Here is a 17649-nt window from a genome sequence, read left to right as displayed (position 1 = left end):
GGAAATTAACTGTTTGAGCTAGAATTATTGATCTTAAGGCAGATCGCTCTGCCAATCCTAAGGGCGTTCACCTTAAGAGTATTAAAAGAAACTAGATCTGCATTATGTCAGCTGCTATCTCAACTATCTTATTGCTTGATGAGATTTGGGAGTCTTTCCATGGACTGGAGTGTGACCCATATGGTACATATACTTAAAACTAAATCAGAACCTGCAATGTAGGTTATATTTTCCTGGATGAATGAGCTAAAATTAAAATGAGAAAATCTTTATCTGTATCTATCTTGTGAAAAGGAACCATAAAACAGAAATGTACAGAAAGTACATTTATTGACTAAAAGAACAACAAACATATTATCTTATTATAATTGAATCTTGTTTTATTTCATCAAAAAACCCAGGCTATTTTACACCACACCTTATTATGTACAAGTGAGGATGTAGAATGGAATTTAGACAAAAGCCTTCAAAATTCAGATAAACATCGTGCTTCTCTGTAAATTAATAAAAAGGCACATGGCAATTACAAACTTTGGAATAATTTCTCACATTAAGTTGGACTATTTGGACAATTAATCTATTTTTTTCTACTTTAATAAGCCTAGAAATTGTGCTGTGTGCAATTTTATATAAAAACTCTCAATGTACTCATATGAAATTCTCCTGCTTAGGATCCAAGTTTGTTAAAATAATAAAGCAATCAAAAAAACAAAATGTATTTAAATAGCACCTTTCACAACTTCAGGATGTCCCAAAGTGCTTCACAGAAAATTAAATATTTTTGAAGTGTAGCTACTGTTGTAATGTATGAAATGAAATTCAATTTGCACACTGCAAGGTCCCACAAATAGCAATGAGATAATTACATCTTTTAGTGATGTTAGTTCAGGGGACCAGGAATGTTCCCCAGCTCTTCTTCAAATAATGTCTTTAGAATTGTATTCACCAGAAAAAAACCTTGGTTTAACGCCTCAACTTAAAAGATGGCATCACCAACACTGTCTAGGTAATGTGCTACCTAGTCTCTGCAGTAGGGTTTGACCCACAAAGTCTGACTTAAAGGCTCATGCTATATCACTGAGCCATGACTAACACATTAATTTCATACAGTTATGTTAAGCAGTCATTTGTTAATATGGCATTGTACAATTTCTAGGCTATATCTAAGTAATAAATGCTTGCTCTTCCAAAATGGGAACTAATGCACAACTTTTAAATTTGATTAATTTAGTAAGACTTGCTCTTCAGCAAATTATATAACCATTCAACCATGGTATGGCTTAATGTACATCTACAAACTCAATACATCCATGTGGACTATTTTCTAACAATTCAGTCCAGATAGTATTCCATACACCATTTTCAGTATTTTCCCTTCTATTCATTAAATATCCATTAGCATTCACAATCAAACAATTTGACATTCTATTCTATACTATCTGAAATACAATTTTTGGATAAGTTGCTATTGACACTAGGAGGATTTATTTTTCTAAAAGCAAAATACAGCTTTGTGCTTACGACACATGAATATATAAAACAACTACATAACACTTTATTTTGCGCTCGAGTAACATTGCCACATTTAAACTTTAGTTAATTTGTGCACATTTCAATGGAGGTATTATTCATCTTGCTTTCTCTTGGGTTTTTTAGGATTACGAGACCTGCTTTTTGCTTTGCAAAGAGGGCAGATAGGTGCATTCCGATGGATTTGTTGATGACAAGACAAGCAAGCCTGTGGACACAAAGACAGAATAGTTAATGTCTATACATAGAGCAACATAGACATTGATAGTAGAGAATTGGTGTTGCTACTTAAATGAGCTGTAAGTGGACAAAAATTTGGCAGATGGAGCATAATGTGGGAAAATGTGAACTTGCCCACTTTGACAGGAAGACTGGACAATCAATACACTATTCAAATGGAGAGAGATTGCAGAATTCGGTGGTATGGAGGGATCTGGAGTGTCCTGGTACATGAATCACCAAAGGTCAGTATGCAGGTACAGCAAATGATTTGGGAGGAAAATAGAATATTGATCTTTATTGCAAGGGGAATGGATTACAAAAATAAAGATGGTTTACTGCAGCCGTACAGGACATTGGTGAAACCATATCTGGAATATTGTGTACAGTTTTGGTGTCCTAATTAAAAAATATATATAATTGCATTAGAAGCAGTACAGAGAAGGTTCACTTGACTCATTCCTAGGATGAAGGACTTATTCTATGAAGAAAGGTTGAACAGGTTGGGCCTACACCCATTGGAGCTTAGAAGAATGAGAATGGATCTAATATATTTCTATAAGATCAAATGGGGACTTGATAGGGTAGATACCTGGAGGATGTTTCCACTTGCGGGGGAGACTAGGACTAGGGGGCACAGTTTAAGAATAAGAGGTCTCCCTTTTAGACTGAGATGAGGAGAACTTTTTTCTCTCTCAAAGGGAGTATGTGGAATTCTCTTCCCTAGAGAGCAGTGAAGACTGGGTAATTGAATTTATTCAAGGCTGAGTTAGACAGATTTTTGATAGATGAGGGAGTCAAGGGTTATGGGAGGCAGACCGGAAAGTGGCGTTGAGGCCACAACCAGATCAGCCATGATCTTATTTAACGGTGGAGTAGGCTCGAAGGGCCGAATGGCCTACTCCTCCTCCTAAGTCCTATGTACCTAATATAAGCTTAAACCACATGATGTAATGGGTGCAATACTCACCTCAATCTAGCTCCACCATTGCTACCATTTTCCATAGACCTGTAATCACCAAGTGTGATCAGGTCTAAATGCTCTCTCAGACATAACGCAAGTATCAAGGAATCAAACGTAAAATTTTATAATTTGAATTTTTACCGTTGAAGTGAGCATACTGTGCTCACCCTCATCAGTCTTCTTCATTCTGTATTCTACACACAAGAGTCTTATCTCGTGTCCTATTGATCCTAGAGAATCACTTAGGCAACTGGAAAGTCATAATGGTGAAGTTGTCAATATGTGATGGCTCACCCTCCTTTCTACAAAAAGGCAATCAATCAATCAGTTCATTTTCTCCAGAACTGGTACTTGCTGTTATCCACTTACACTCCTCATTCTATCCAGCCTAGCTGTTACATACTCTTCGACATAAACGTACCAATCATGCGACAAGGATTGGTAAAACAATAATGTGACTTCTTTATTTGGAAATAAGGCTATATACAAATAATTTTAACTAGGAGGCTAAGTATACATGTCTTACTCCTATCATCTGCCGCTATAGACTGAACACAAGTCATGGGACTAATACATCACATTCTGTCAAGGTAGTAGTGATTGACAGCAGTTTAAGATATGCCTCCTTAAAGGCACATGTACATCATATCATCCTCCTTTTATTCTAAACTAAAAGTTCACCTTTAAAGCATCAAACTATTCACATGACAGCAAAGATAATAGCATTGTGTTGGATGTTATTAACAATGTATAATTTTCAAGCTGAATATATATATTTTGTGTGTTAAGGTGTTCCAGCTTCATTTAGGTTTTCTGTGTGAACTTTGGTGCTGGGAAGTCTGGATAAAGTCCTGACTGAAAGGTCAGGTCTTTTGGGTTTGTTTGAATATGTACATTTTTAATGAGGTTTTACAACCCTGAAGGTAAAGAAATCGCTTAAAAGTTTAGTGATTGTGCAGAGGAAATCACAAAGTAGAAAAAAAACTTTGCTGTTGCCTAGCAACAGTGGTCATGTGACACAGGCATAGGAAAAGGACAGAGGAGAGAGTTCAGAGTGTGTTGGAGTGAAGACAGATTTTCAGTTCTCTGAGAAGAAAACATTACAAGGCTATTAGGACAGTAGTTGACTGAATAGTCAGCTACAGTTACAGAGCTCAAGTGATCAGTTTAGCAGAGGTGCTATTGGGACACTGAGTTTAGACTGTGGTTTTGTGTGTCTCAGGGAGAGATAAGAGTTGGGTGAAAAGCATCGAGTGAATGCTCAGGAATTTACTGGAAGAAAACCATTTGCAACAGTGCTACTCCCAAGCAAGAAGCCTTTGTGTCAAGCTAGTGGTAACTCTTCATTGGTTTGTGTGTTTGTACAGATATTGCTGAGCTAAAGGAATAGTGTGAATTTGAAGAGTCTTCTTGCATTTATATTGAGATCTTTCCAACCTTTTTGTCTGGTCTAATATAGTTCATTTTTCTTATTTAATAAATATTATACTCTGTGTTAAAAGTTCATCAGCAGACTCCTGTGAATTTGTTCACTTACTTTCCTCCATGGTTTCCAAAAAAAAGTTAGGATCTATCAAGCCAGGTTTCACTCTGGGACCTGACTTGTCCGATATTGTCAGCTAGGATCTCAACACTGAAGAAATGATTATACAAAGCAATAAATTTACAAGTCTCTGAAACGCACCGGCTGCTTGCTTATCCATCCAGATTTAGATACGCTGATCTTGGCTGGAGACTGTTGTATGTATTCAGAATGCTGGTTAGGGGTGCCTTGTTCGTCTTACATCCTATTCTATTCACAATAGGACTGCTCAGTGTTTTTGGTTGTGATATTGTTCTGATTTGACATCCGTTTTGTCACTGTCATGCCATTTGCTGTTCGAACTTGATGAAATCTTGGTTCTGGGCATATGCTGACAATTTCTGCTGTATTCCATATGCCATCAGTTGGGTGTTGTACTTGAACTTTCTGTTCCATGTTCACGTTGGGTAATTCATTAGCCGCATGCTGGTTGTGCGCATCTTTTACCTTACCCTGTTTTTTGATCATGGTGTCACATACTCCTCAAGTAATCGATGAGTGATGGCTGGGGAGGTTTGTCTGTACTTGTCTGCCAAATAGCAATTCCACAGGGGAGGGAATGGTCACGCTGAGTGGTGTCACTCTAAGGTGCAACATGGTCATGTATAGATTGTCTTTTGTTTGATGGCACTTCACAATTAAGGATTTCACAGCTCAAACCATACGTTCTACCATTCCATTGGATCTGGTGTAATGCGGTGAAGTGGTATGGCTGACTCCTCACTTCTCGCGCATTGCGTTAAAAGTTCGACCAATGTGTCATGAAGATGTGCTATATGGAAATAATTTGATATCTCATTGGCTGGTTTCCCATATTAAACTTTTTTAAAAAGGGATATTTCACTGAAATACAAAGACACTGACTGCCAATGGCTGCCAATTTACATCTGTGCAGCCACAGTACATTTCATGGGGGGGTCTATGGAGGCCTCAAAAGAGTCAAAGACTTCCCTGGAGGTGTGACAAGCTTCCTTCCTATCTCATCCAAATGGAAGGATAAATCATTCAGGGGTTAATTACTGAAGCATTAAAAATGAATCACCTTGGCTGTGCCAGACATGAGCTGCTCAACTTCCTTTTAGGGATATACAACCGACATGGAGAGGTCATGTGATATAACCTTTTGTGTGGGTACTTGAGTTTGGGATTTGGCAGAGATATTCTAGCTGCTGGAGTGAACAGCTGTCTCTTGCCCTCTCTCTACATTATTCCATCTAAGCTTTGAAACCAGTTCTGCTGAATTAAAAAAGTGTCAACATTCCTACAACAGGCAGGCTTTCCACTGCAAGCCATTGGATTTCTAGAACAGTGTTTCCAAGGGAAAAGGGACATACAAACCACGGCTTTAAACCAACTGCTTTAGCTGAAGAACCAACGCTCTGGATACAATCAGTGAATGTTTATTGATGGTTTTTCAAATCTGCACTTTAACTTGGCCAAGTTTAAAATCTGATACTCTGTAAAGTTGTATGTTTTCTGCATGCTTGGAGTTTGAGTGTGTGTTTGTGCAAATTAGCGGGAAGTAAGGTGTATTTGCATATTTTTTACCTGGGTGAGTTTTGGCACAATAAAACTAACCCCTTACATGTTTAACTCAAGAATACTTGTCTCGCTTCATTCTTACAAACGGCACACAGTCAAGTGCGTACTGAATTGGCAATCCTGCATCTTTTAAAATTCAAAGCCCCGGCTATACGGGGGCGTGGGAAAAGAGGAAAACCAGTCTATCCCTCCTCACCTGGTCGGAACAAGTATATTGGGGTCTGTTGTCAGAAACGATCTCCTGTGGTGCCCCAAATAGCCTGAAGATTGAACTTAATGTGTCTGCAATGGTTGCATTAGATGTGTCACGTAATTGACAGATAAAAGGAAATTTGAAAAATAATCTGTTACAATCAAGAGATCATCTTTACGGACGCTAAAGAGATCAGTTGCGAGTCAAGATCCATTGATGTGTGGGTACCTTGTGAAGCAATTGTGGTTCTTCCCGGTTGTTTGGCATGAAGGTTTGATATGCCTCATATTCCCTCATGGCCTTTAATTCAATAGATGTATCCTGTGGTTATATTAATATATATGCTTGATTGGCAGCTGTTTTGGAGTTTAAGAGAACCATGCTTAAATCTCAACTGTCCCTTTGGTTTTAAATGTATTTCTCACACTGCCTTGCTTAATTTGAGTGGTCAGTCTGAAGCCAGAGAGAGATAGATAGACCAGAGACTCAGTGGTCACCAATAAATCCCTATGTAAAGATGAATATACAAAGAATTGTGCCTGATTCAAGGTACACTGTAATTTAGCACAGCAAATAGCACTATTTACTGTACATTTACAATACATCAGTGTTATAGTTCACTTATCCATTTGGGTTTTTGATGCCTATTAGGCAATATTTAGTCTAAGCCACAATTCAATGAAGTTTCTATTCAACCACCGTGGTATTATACTGTCTATCCCTTGATGGTCCTAATGCCATCACAGGCTTCTTTTCTTTATTGATGAACCTGTAAAATATTTTTAGGTTTATGTTCCTTGATAATTAAAATTTCATAGTTCCTCTTTGCCTTCCTAATTGTATTCTTGGATTCTCTCCTAATCTCTTTGTATTGTCTCTTAACATGCTCCTCTGCTGTCTACTTAATGTATGCTTCTTTCCTAACCCTCAATTGAGTTGGGAGAAGGGGAGAAAAATTAATAAACGTTTAATTTGTTATTATTTAGTGAATTGCTCATAAAGAACTCATTCAGTGGCTAAATCAATCAGTGCACACTAAAAACTGCAGCAAGATGCCAATTTCACTACCAACTATCAACCACATAATTCGCATGATAAAGAAAGCAAATTTACTCTACTATGGACAAATGTAACAATAAATGCCTTATTACTACTAGCGACTAATATTTTTACATTAGAGAGAGCAGTGGAAGTATTCGCCCTACCAAAATATTCAGTTTTAAAGTTTCCACACAATTCAACGTTCAGCCTTGGCATATTTAAAATGTAGCTTTGCAGGGGGCAGGAGATTTACTGTAGTCAACGTAAGCTAAAAGAGGTGTGAGGTGGCCTTCTTGCAAGGGGGTGGTCACACATAGCTTGCCTTTGATGCACATGGGTATCCAGTCTGGACCTTAAACCGGAGGGTATAGCTCTGATTTTCACGATATAAAATAGTGACAGAATAGCTGCACTATGGGACAGGATCTGGACAATGACAACTTATTAAACACATCATGACAAACTTTTATCAGCTTTACCTTCATAGGTGGTGGTTGTTGTCGGAATGTGGCCGTTTGCCGAGCATCCTGTTTCCTGGCCACCTGAAGTTGCTGGGCAGCAGCAGCAGCTGCCGCAAGTGATTCCGGGATCGGTGGCTCCTGAGGTTCTGTCTGCCATTCTGCTTTCTGCTTCTCAAAGTAACTAAACAGCAAAAACATTGGAAGTCTTACTGACTGGCATCGTCAATGGCCCTCAGGTATTTTCAGAGGTTAGTGCAAGATTAATACATTAGCAATCACCCAAATGTTCAGGCAGTTATTAATAACAGCAATTCTAGTAGAGCTATCCTGTAATATTAAGTATTTCATCTTCCACGCCCTGTAAATCCAAAAGCACTGGGTATACAATTATCCCAAGCCAAATTCACACACTTTCTCCCAAAGACACAAAATTCTTGCTGGGATATATTTCTCTGGCTGCTGTCAATCCTCCAGTACTTTACTCAAGAGACCATTCAACAACAACGTATGTGTGCGTGCTGGAGTAAACATGTCTCAAGGCAAACCTAGAAAGTGAACGTTGGGAACCTATTCAGAGGGCATCACAACTGGGCCTGATCCAGTCCTTGTCTAAAATCCACATGTGCACTTAGCAGCATGGAGGGCACTCAGAAGCAGAAACCCTGACTTTGCCCTTTCATTTGTCAAGTGCACTGAGGCCAATTATAATGTTCCAACTGCTGTCCTGGCTATCAGATAATCCAGCACAGGCCTGGAAATGGAAATGGGAGTTTCTAATCTGTATGTCTCAATGTTATATTGAGTAATGTCTCTGCATACTAAGGTGTTAAGGAGCATTTGAGGAGGATTGTGAACATAGGCAAAATGCCACTACTTTTTTGGCACAGTATAATAAAACAATGTGCTGCAAAATAGCTTTCTATCTTTAGTTTGTTCATTGCCAATAGAATACTGTTAAAAGAACTTGCACATAATGTCCAAAATGTAGAAAAATGTTCCAAGATGTTTCATAACGGCAGAATCAATAAGAATGGGCACTGAGCTAAAGGCAGATGTTAGGAGAACTGGGTCAAAGAAGTGGGTTTTAGGGAGAATCTTAAAATATGAGGGGGGGAAGTGGAAAGGAATTCCAGAGTTTTGGGACTATGCAGCTGAAGGCATGGCTGCCAATGATGAGACAATAGAGGGGTACGCGTTTGGGGAATGTGGCCGACAGAAGAGAATAGACTTGGAGGACCAGAGAGTTTCAAAGGTGGAGTGAGGGAGCTTTATGACTGCAGTGATGAGGAAGATAGGGAGAGGGAAGGCCATGAAAAAATTCGAGGCATTGGCGAATTAGGATCCAATGTAGGTTGGTAAACGCAGGAGCGATAGGTGACCAGTGTTCAGTACTGGGCAACAGACTTATAGATGAGCTGAAGCTTATGGACGGTGGGAGGCTGGCCCAGAGAGCATTATACTACTCGTGACATGTGAAAAAGGCATAATTGAGGATTTTAGCAGGGGATTGGCTGAGGTAGTGGTGTAAGTGGGGGATGTTACAGAGATGAGAGTAGGTTGTCTTTGAAATGGAGAGCATCAGTATGAAATTTGTGACAGAGGCCACAGACAAAATGGACAAAAAGTTTCCGACTTTGTTTTTAAACAAGGGACTGGACCATTTCCAGGTCCCAATGCTTTCTGAGGTCTACCCACCTGCACAATCTTCCGGGAGGCAGCCAAGTAACAGGACAGGAGGACCAATGGGGATGTCCAGTGGCCAGCAGACCCAACAGGAGATTTGGGGGGTGCTGCTGCTGTAGGAAGTTAACAGCAAGGGTGCTTCAAGATGGAGCTGCCCTCTGAAGACTTTTGAACATGTAAAAATAAAATTTGGCCACAACTGCCAAGCCATCATTGTGGAAGGAAAATCTACCAGCAGCAGCTCCGGGGCAGGGGAATGAAAGGAGGCCTCGTGGGCCCAAGGCCTGCCAGCGGGAAAGGGAGGGAATGGGCCCATTTGCACTCAGAGATCTTGACAGCAACCTCAACCTGCCCCCAAGTGGCCAACTTAATTGCCACTCATTGCTCTCAGAATGAGGTCGCATACCTTTCCACAAGTCCCCACCACTCTCACCTCCAAAGCCATCTCTGTGCAACTGATAAGATTCTGCCCAATGCCTTAGGTCCTCCCAATGTTTAATTGAAGGAATTTGTGGCTCATCTAAGATTGGTTGTTGGACAAGCAGTCTGACAACACAGAGATTCACCTCAACAACGGGTTTCTATCTTGAAGTTAAGAAAGCAGTCGACCCTGCTCCAGCAACATCTCCTTTTCCCAGTTCTCACAACAACTGCCAGAATGCTTTAAGGTGATTTAGTTAGCTAAGTTATCCCAGTATCCTTTCACTTAGGTTTGTATTATTACAGCAATATGAGAGAAAAGGAAATTATAACTTTGTCTCTATATATGAACAATAGTTCCAAGACAGCAGATCCTCCAGTAAGAGATAAGATTCAGTCTATGCACTTCTTGTACCGTGAAGAAAGCTTGTAGCACAGAGACAAAGGCCGAAAGATGTAAGCTGTGTACACACTGTAAAATGCGGCCTCAACTAAATGTGCAATCTATCTATATACACAAGTACCTACATGACATTAGCACGGGTCAGACATTCTATTGTAGTATGAGAATAGGATCTTTAAGGCAGAGCGTTCTAGAGCTCAGGGGTCATGCAGCCCCACAGAGGGCCTGGAAGTTAGCAGCTGATCACTCCAGGGCTTAAAAGCTCTCTTGGGCCATAGATCTTTCTCGAAGATAGTTGGAGCCTGGGAACCATGTTATATTATTTGAACTTTGTTTTTTATTATAGATGGAAGATCAAATCAGTCACTGTAAAAAAGCTTATTATAAAAAATACACACACGCGTGAATCATAAGCAGTTACCATCGGTGGACTAACAGCCCTTTGTTGTGACAGTAACCACTAAAAAATCCGCCAACATCAGCCCTTCTTGCTCTTTAAAGTGAGGCCACTAACTAAAAAGAGTATTTTTTTGCTGTGGGCACATGCCTACTCTGCTTCAGATCAGTCTGCTTTTATTATTAAAAGAAAAAGTGCTGGAAAAACTCAAGCCTGTCTGGCGGCATCTGTAAAGAGACCAATAAAAACTCTTCTTCTTCAGGGTTCTTTCATAGGATGTGCATATTGCTGGCAGGGCCAGCATTTGTTCCCCATCTCTAAATGTCCTTGACTTGAGTGGCTTGCTAGGCCATTCCAGTGGGCAACTAAGAGTAAACCACATCGGTGTGGATCTGGAGTCACATGTAGGTCAGACCGGGCAAGGATGGTAGATTTCCTTCCCTAAAAGGACATTAGTGAACCAGATGGGTTTTTACAATAATAAATGCTGGTTTTAATGTCACCCTATTACTGAGATTAGCTTTCAATTCCAGGTTTTATTAATTGAATTCACATTCAACCAGCTGCCATATTGAGGTGTCAGCTGTGGCTCAGTTCATAGCACCCTCGCCTTTGAATCAGAGGGTTGTGGGTTCATGTCCCACTCCCGGAAACCAAGAACTGTGATTGTACTCAAAAGAGTTGCAATCTGTGACTGTTGATAATTTGAAAGAGTTTCAACCAGCTGCCATGATTAGATTTGAACCTATGTCCCCACAGCATTAACCTAGGCCACTGGATTACTAACCACATGATAGTACCACTATGCCACAGTCTCCCCATTAGCTGTCCAAACCTATTTTACGTTACAATTATGCTTTTAACTTCAACAAATAGATAAAACAGTAAATGCCTAAAAATTGTACATCATCAAAATCAAAGATACTTACTCAAGGGAAAGCTTTTCTTCTTCCTCGCACAACTCTGGTAACCGTTGCAAACCCAAAGTCATTCTCAAGGCATCCACATGTTCTTTAAGAGGCTTGTATTCCTCATGTAGACGTCTTGTAGATTCAAGCAGCTTATTTAAGTCGTTTTCAGATTGTTTTATTGTGTTTTCCATCTACAAAGGGGGGGGGGAATTCAATTAAATGAAGCAAGCTAATCAAGTTCTTTCCCTCCGCTCTCATATTTCTCTCCAAGTTATCTCCTAGTGGGCTTTAGGATATGGTTCCACATGCTTTGGGAGTTGTACTATATCTTACTTAGGTATCCACTCTTCACGTGTGAAATGAATGAATGTTGGTGGGATATATATATCTCCATGGCTGTGCCTTCCCTGCCGTCTAAACAGACATTTTCCAGCAGGGTTATTAGATAGTCATCAGGAATGGAAATTGGTGCTAATTTGTTCCCTTTCTACTCCAGGGGCTCCAAGATCAAATCTTAACACCCTTACCTCAACCTGAGATAACATCAATTGATTCAACACAGGTGAGGACTGAATCTTTGACCTTCGTGTTATGGTTCAGCCACTCGCCTCTTTAGCTTGATGAGCCTAGTGATGTGAATGGAGAAATCACCAGGGGAATTGACCTAAGATGATTTGTCCTGATATTTTCCTTCCCTCTGAATAAGGAATGACTATCAGTGCTGAGTGCTTTCTCATTTGGCACGGTCCATACAGCATCATTATGTTCCAAGACAGCAGCCAGAAGGTTCCCTATTTCTGAAAGTCAAGTACAAGAGCTTGGACCAGATTTTCCCCTCCCACGTCCTGAGGGTCAAATTGGAGGTGAGTGGGGCTGCAATTATAAACTTACCAGGCCAATCCCGATGGACAAAAACAAAAAGCTAAAAGCTACTGCGGATGCTGGAAATCCAAAACAAAAACAGAATTACCTGGAAAAACTCAGCAGGTCTGGCAGCATTGGTGGAGAAGAAATCAGTTAATGTTTCGAGTCCTCACGACCCTTCGGCAGCCGTTCAGGGCAGGAAAATTGATGGGTCGTGACCCAATGCTCAGGTAAAATGATGTCAGGATTGCAATTTAAATGCCTACTGCAAATGCAATTTTTTCCCTAATATTAGCACTTTCATCGAGGCAGGTGGGTTCCTGAAGTCTGTGGGAACCAGGACAGGTAAGTTAATTAATGAACCTTGGGGAAAGCCTGCTGGGGAGACAGGGGCCTTCTAACAGGCAACTTTAAAAGGTCTTGCCAACTCCAAATATCATAATGTAATGGTGTATGGTGATTTAAGTATGTTTTCAATGCAGTGATGGAACAGAGGGCTCTGTCCTTAAAAGCTAAGTGTCCATTAAATTGACTAACATTGTTTAAGAGTTCACATGCATTAGAGCACTTTATCCAGCGGAGAAGGTGTTCTCATACATTCAACCATAATTGGAATTTTATTTAAATGTGTCATCTGGGCATTGTGTTTTGAATTTTACATTGATTTAAAGCCTGGGGATCTGTTGAGACTTTGGAAAAAACTGAACAGATGCCAGACTTCTTTGACTAAACTCCACTGAACCTTTGAAAAAGGAACAGATGGCTGACATCTGGTCAGGTAACTTCAAAGACTCCATTGTTTTTAACTCCATAGGTTCAGAAGATCAAGATGTACAATCATCTTGGGCGGAGATAAGAAATAGCAAAGGAAGGAAGTCACTGGTTGGAATAGTTTATAGACCCCCCAACAGTAGCTACACTGTATGACTGAGTATAAATCGAGAATAATGAGGACTTGTAAGAGAGTTACTGCAATAATTGTAGGCAATTTAATCTCCATATAGATTGAACAAATCTAATTGGCAAAAATATACTGGAGCATGAGTTTACAAAGTGTATTAGGGACAGTTTCTTAGAGCAATATGTTCTGGAACCAACCAGGGAACAGGTTATATTAGACCTGGTAACATGTAATGAGAGGGGATTAATTAATGACCTCATAATGTAGAATCCTTTAGGCAAGAGCAATTGTAATATGTTAGAATTTCACATTCAGTTTGAAGGTGAGAAATGTGGATCCAAAACTAGCATCTTAAACTCAAATAAAGTCAATTACAAGAGTATGAAGAAGACAGAGTTGACTAAAGTGAACTGGGAAATAGGCTATGGGCAAGACAATAGAGAAGCAGTGACAGACATTTAAGGAAATAATTCATACCTCTCAACAAAGATATATTCCATTGAGAAAGGAAGGACGTTGTTTAATGGAGGTGATGGGCACCTTGCCCATCGACTGGATTACCAGCGAGAGCCCCCCATGAGGCCTCTTTTTGAGAAGGCCTGCCACATTAAGTGTGAACTGGGAGGCAGTGGGCCTTTGCTGGAATCAAGGACCCCAGAGACAGAAGTCCCGTCTGCCAAAAGCTGCTGGCCAAACAGAGGCTGGCAGCTCTTTATTGCTCAACAGTGCCACAGGGAAGGTGGTGGCTACTGCTGCTGAGGCCTAGGGTCAACGTAGTGAGTGATGGCAGGATGGAAGTTGCAGGGGAGGAGTTGGGGGGGCGGGGGGGGGTGGATTGGCAGTAAGCGCAGGGGGTGGCTCTCACCTACCCTATGCCAGGTCCCTCGATTCGGCATTGAATGCCTGACAATGAGGGACCCTCCTGGAACACTGCAGCCAAACACATCAGGGTTTACTTTTTAGATTTCCTGCATGGTGAGTCTACTGCCTGCTGCTGGGTGAATACTAGCAGCAGTGGGTGTTGTGAAGAGATATTAATGTGTATAACGTTATTGGGAATTATTTTTAAATTGGACTTGTAGTAGGGTCTGTGTCTATATGTGTGTATATATGTGTGTGGCTTAATTAGATTAAAGCCAGCTAATCTGGGTGCTTTGATGTATAGTAGTTTGAGATGTTAATTAGATAAATATAAATTAAAAGATGAAATGAAATTTGCATTTGTTGAATAAACCATTCAAAAGAATGGGTAAAATCTTGCAGCTAGCTGGGAGACATCAAGCAATGGGTTTATATTACTAATAAAATTGGTGGAATGAAAGGATTATTGTTAGCAGAGGTAAAATTTAAAGTTTAGTAATACAATGGAAAATTTACATTCAAAGGGGAAGCTAGGTATAAACAGAAAGGAGTTGTGTGTGTGCAGGTCAGAGGCATGTAAGATCTAACCAGCCTGCAAGCCTACAAATGGGTCTGCAAATTGAAAGGAACCTCATTTTGAATTTGTACAGTCAAATGTGCTTTGCCTGGTATCCGTTTTATGTCTATGGGTTATTGTTGCCTTGGTGAAGATTTACCTGGGAGTGATTAATTTGGGAGTTTGTTTAAAAGTTATTACGGCAGTAATTTGTAGACATGCGTATGTGTTTAAATTTGTTGGTAAATTAATAAATGTTGAATTTTTAGTTTTATATAAAAAAACCTCTTGAGGCTTGGTGGTTTTATTCCTGAATTCAGAGCTGCTTCTCAAACATACCAATTGAAAATATAGGTTATGACAGTTGTTCAAGTTTCCCTCTGGGATTTAAACAATGCAGCCTTTACCAACTGCTGTGTCATAACAGTGGGATGAGGCCCTTAAGTGAGCATAAATCGCCCACTTAAGAGCCACAATTTGAGGCAGGAAAGTCCGCGGATGGCCTTCCTGCCATTGACTTAATTGGGGCAGTGGGAATAAGGCAGTGGGATCTCCACCTGCCACCCTCCCACTTGATTAAATGCCCCCTCATCACCAAACTCACTATGGGGGAGGGCATTAAATTCCACCCAAAGACTCTATGAGAAGGATGCACAGTCTCTGGATAACTAAGAAAGTTAAGTCTGGTGTCAAATTGAAAAAAAAAGGCTTACAAATGCTGCAAAGCTTAATGGTAGACCAGAATATTTGGAAATTTTTAGAAACCAACAAAGGGTGACTTTAAAAAAGGAAAAAAATTACAGTATGAGAGAAAACTAGCAGGACATATAAAAACAAACAAGAAAAGCTTCTACATTTATATAAAAAGGAAACAAGAGTAACTAAAGTAAGCATTGGTTCCTTAGAAGATGAGAATGGGGAATTAATGGGAAACAAGGGAATGGTAGAGACTTTGAACAAGTATTTTGTTTCTGGATCTGTCTTCACAGTAGAAGACACAAACAGCATCCCAAGAATAGTAGAAAATCAACAGGCAAAAGGGATGGGAGGAACTTATAGTAGAAAAACATACTGGGAAAACTAATGGGACTAAAGGCTGACAAGCCCCCTGACTAATGGCCTGCATCCTAGGATCTTAAAAGAAGTGGTAGCAGAGATAGTGAATGTATTGGTGGCAATCTTCCAAAATTTCCTCTATTCTGGATAGGTCCCAGCAAACTGCAAGCATAACACCCCTATTCAAGAAAGGAGGTAGACAGAAAGCAGGAAACTATAGGCCAGTTAGATTAACATCTGTCATTGGGAAAATGTGAGAATCCTTTATTAAGAAGTAGCAGTAGGGCATTTAGAAAATCATAACACAATCAAGCAGAGTGAACATGGTTTTGTTGAAGGGAAATAATGTTTAACGAATTTATTAGCATTATTTGAGGAATTAACAAGCAGGGTGGATAAAGGGGAACCACAAGATGTAGGGGTGATTTTACAGTGGGACATATTCCTCATCCCCACCCACCCCGGTTGAAAAGTCAGCAGGCACCTTGCTGACTTTAAATCTGGCCACCCCGCAGCGGTGACACGCTCAGGGCGACATTAGTGACTGGACAATGGGACTGTCCCTCAGGGCCAGGAAGTCCCACCCACCAGAGTTGCCAGCCAATCACAGTACCTACGGTATTGTGTGCAGCTTTGGTCTCCTTACTTAAGGAGGGTGTACACGCATTGAAGGCGGTTCAGAGAACGTTTACTAAGTTGAGTCCTGGGATCAAGAGGTTGTCTTATGAGAAAAGGTTGAGCACATTGGGCCTTGTGCCTATGCTCATTGGAGTTTAGAAGAATGAGAAGTGATCTTATTGAAACATATAAGATTCTGAGGGAAAAATTGCTGGAAAAACTCAGCAGGTCTGACAGCATCTGTGGAAGAAAGAAAGACAGAGTTAACGTTCCAAGTCCTTATGACTCTTCTTCAGAGTCATAAGGACTCGAAACGTTAACTCTGTCTTTCTCTCCACAGATGCTGTCAGACCTGCTGAGTTTTCCCAGCAATTTTTGTTTTTGTTTCAGATTTCCAACATCTGCAGTATTTTGCTTTTATTAAGATTCTGAGGGACTTGACAGGGTGAATGCTGAAGATGTTCCCCTCGTGGGCGAATTTAGAACTAAGGGGCACAGTTTAAAGAAAAAGGATCCCATTTAAGATCGACATGAGGAGAAAGTTCTTCTCTCAAAGGATCATTAGTCTTTGGAGCTTTCTTCCACAGAAAGCAGGTAGAAGCTGAGTCATTCAATATATTTAAGGCTGAATTAGGCATATTGCAGATCAACAAGGCAGTTAAGGGTTATGGGGAGCAAGCAGGAAAGTGGGGTTAAGGCCACAATCAGATCAACCATGATCTTATTGAATGGCAGAACAAGCTCGAGGGACTGAATGGTTTACTCCTGCTCCTATTTTTTTTTCATTCTTATGAATGCATGGCTAAGTGCCAAACCCCACTGATGGATTTGGCTCAGCAGGGGATGTTGACACAGCTGTGAAGGGGACTGTGTGCTTTGTTTGACAGTTTTGAGCAGAGAATGGGATGAAATGTTTTGAAAAAGTTTTTGAATGGCTGTTTGTTTACTTTGACAGATTAATGAGTATTTGAAGGGAGTGTTTTTTTCAAGGGGTATTTCAATGGCTATTTGTTGACTGACAGTTTTATGTGATTCTAAGAGGGGCATTTTTATTTAAACAAAGTTTGAATGGCTTTTATTTTATCTATATGAGCATTCCGAAGATTTCCCAGTGTTATTAAATGGCTCATGAGTTCTGCACATAATGGATACTCGATGAGTGGGAATGGAGGCTGCATGGGGGCATAGGATGGGAGGGGGGTGCTGAGGGCTAGTCAGCCTAACCATGTAGAGAACTGGGCCGATGTCCCAGCAAATGAAGGCAGACCTACTAACCTACCGGCATCTGCCTGTCTCCGTTATCACCTGGGGCTTGCGTAGGGGGGCAGTGGCCCTGATTCCGGAAGATGAAAATTTCATGTTAATCAGAAAATGGCCCAACTCAAAGGGGGAAATCCTGCCCCTTGTACTGATGTGTTGATCTCAACAAAAATCATATGAACAGTCT

The 17649-nt window shown here is 40.4% G+C and overlaps 1 protein-coding gene across 2 annotated transcripts in view; it reads right to left on the bottom strand.

The window, feature by feature from the left end:
* Positions 1 to 357: 357 nt before the first annotated feature.
* The window catches only part of zc4h2 (zinc finger, C4H2 domain containing), a 48138-nt gene continuing 30846 nt past the window's right edge, over positions 358 to 17649 (bottom strand). For both annotated transcript variants that reach the window (XM_078547414.1, XM_078547415.1), the window contains 3 exons: positions 11365 to 11537; positions 7551 to 7713; positions 358 to 1738 (listed from right to left, as the gene is read on the bottom strand). In XM_078547414.1, coding sequence (XP_078403540.1) covers positions 1625 to 1738; positions 7551 to 7713; positions 11365 to 11537 — 450 coding nt within the window. In that variant the 3' untranslated portion in view covers positions 358 to 1624. The remainder of the gene's footprint in view (positions 1739 to 7550; positions 7714 to 11364; positions 11538 to 17649) is intronic.

This window comes from Cetorhinus maximus, chromosome 8 (genome assembly GCF_964194155.1).
Source record: "Cetorhinus maximus chromosome 8, sCetMax3.hap1.1, whole genome shotgun sequence".
Classification (NCBI taxonomy): domain Eukaryota; kingdom Metazoa; phylum Chordata; class Chondrichthyes; order Lamniformes; family Cetorhinidae; genus Cetorhinus; species Cetorhinus maximus.
Note: the sequence above shows the minus strand (reverse complement) of the source record. Positions and strands in the feature narration are given on the sequence as shown.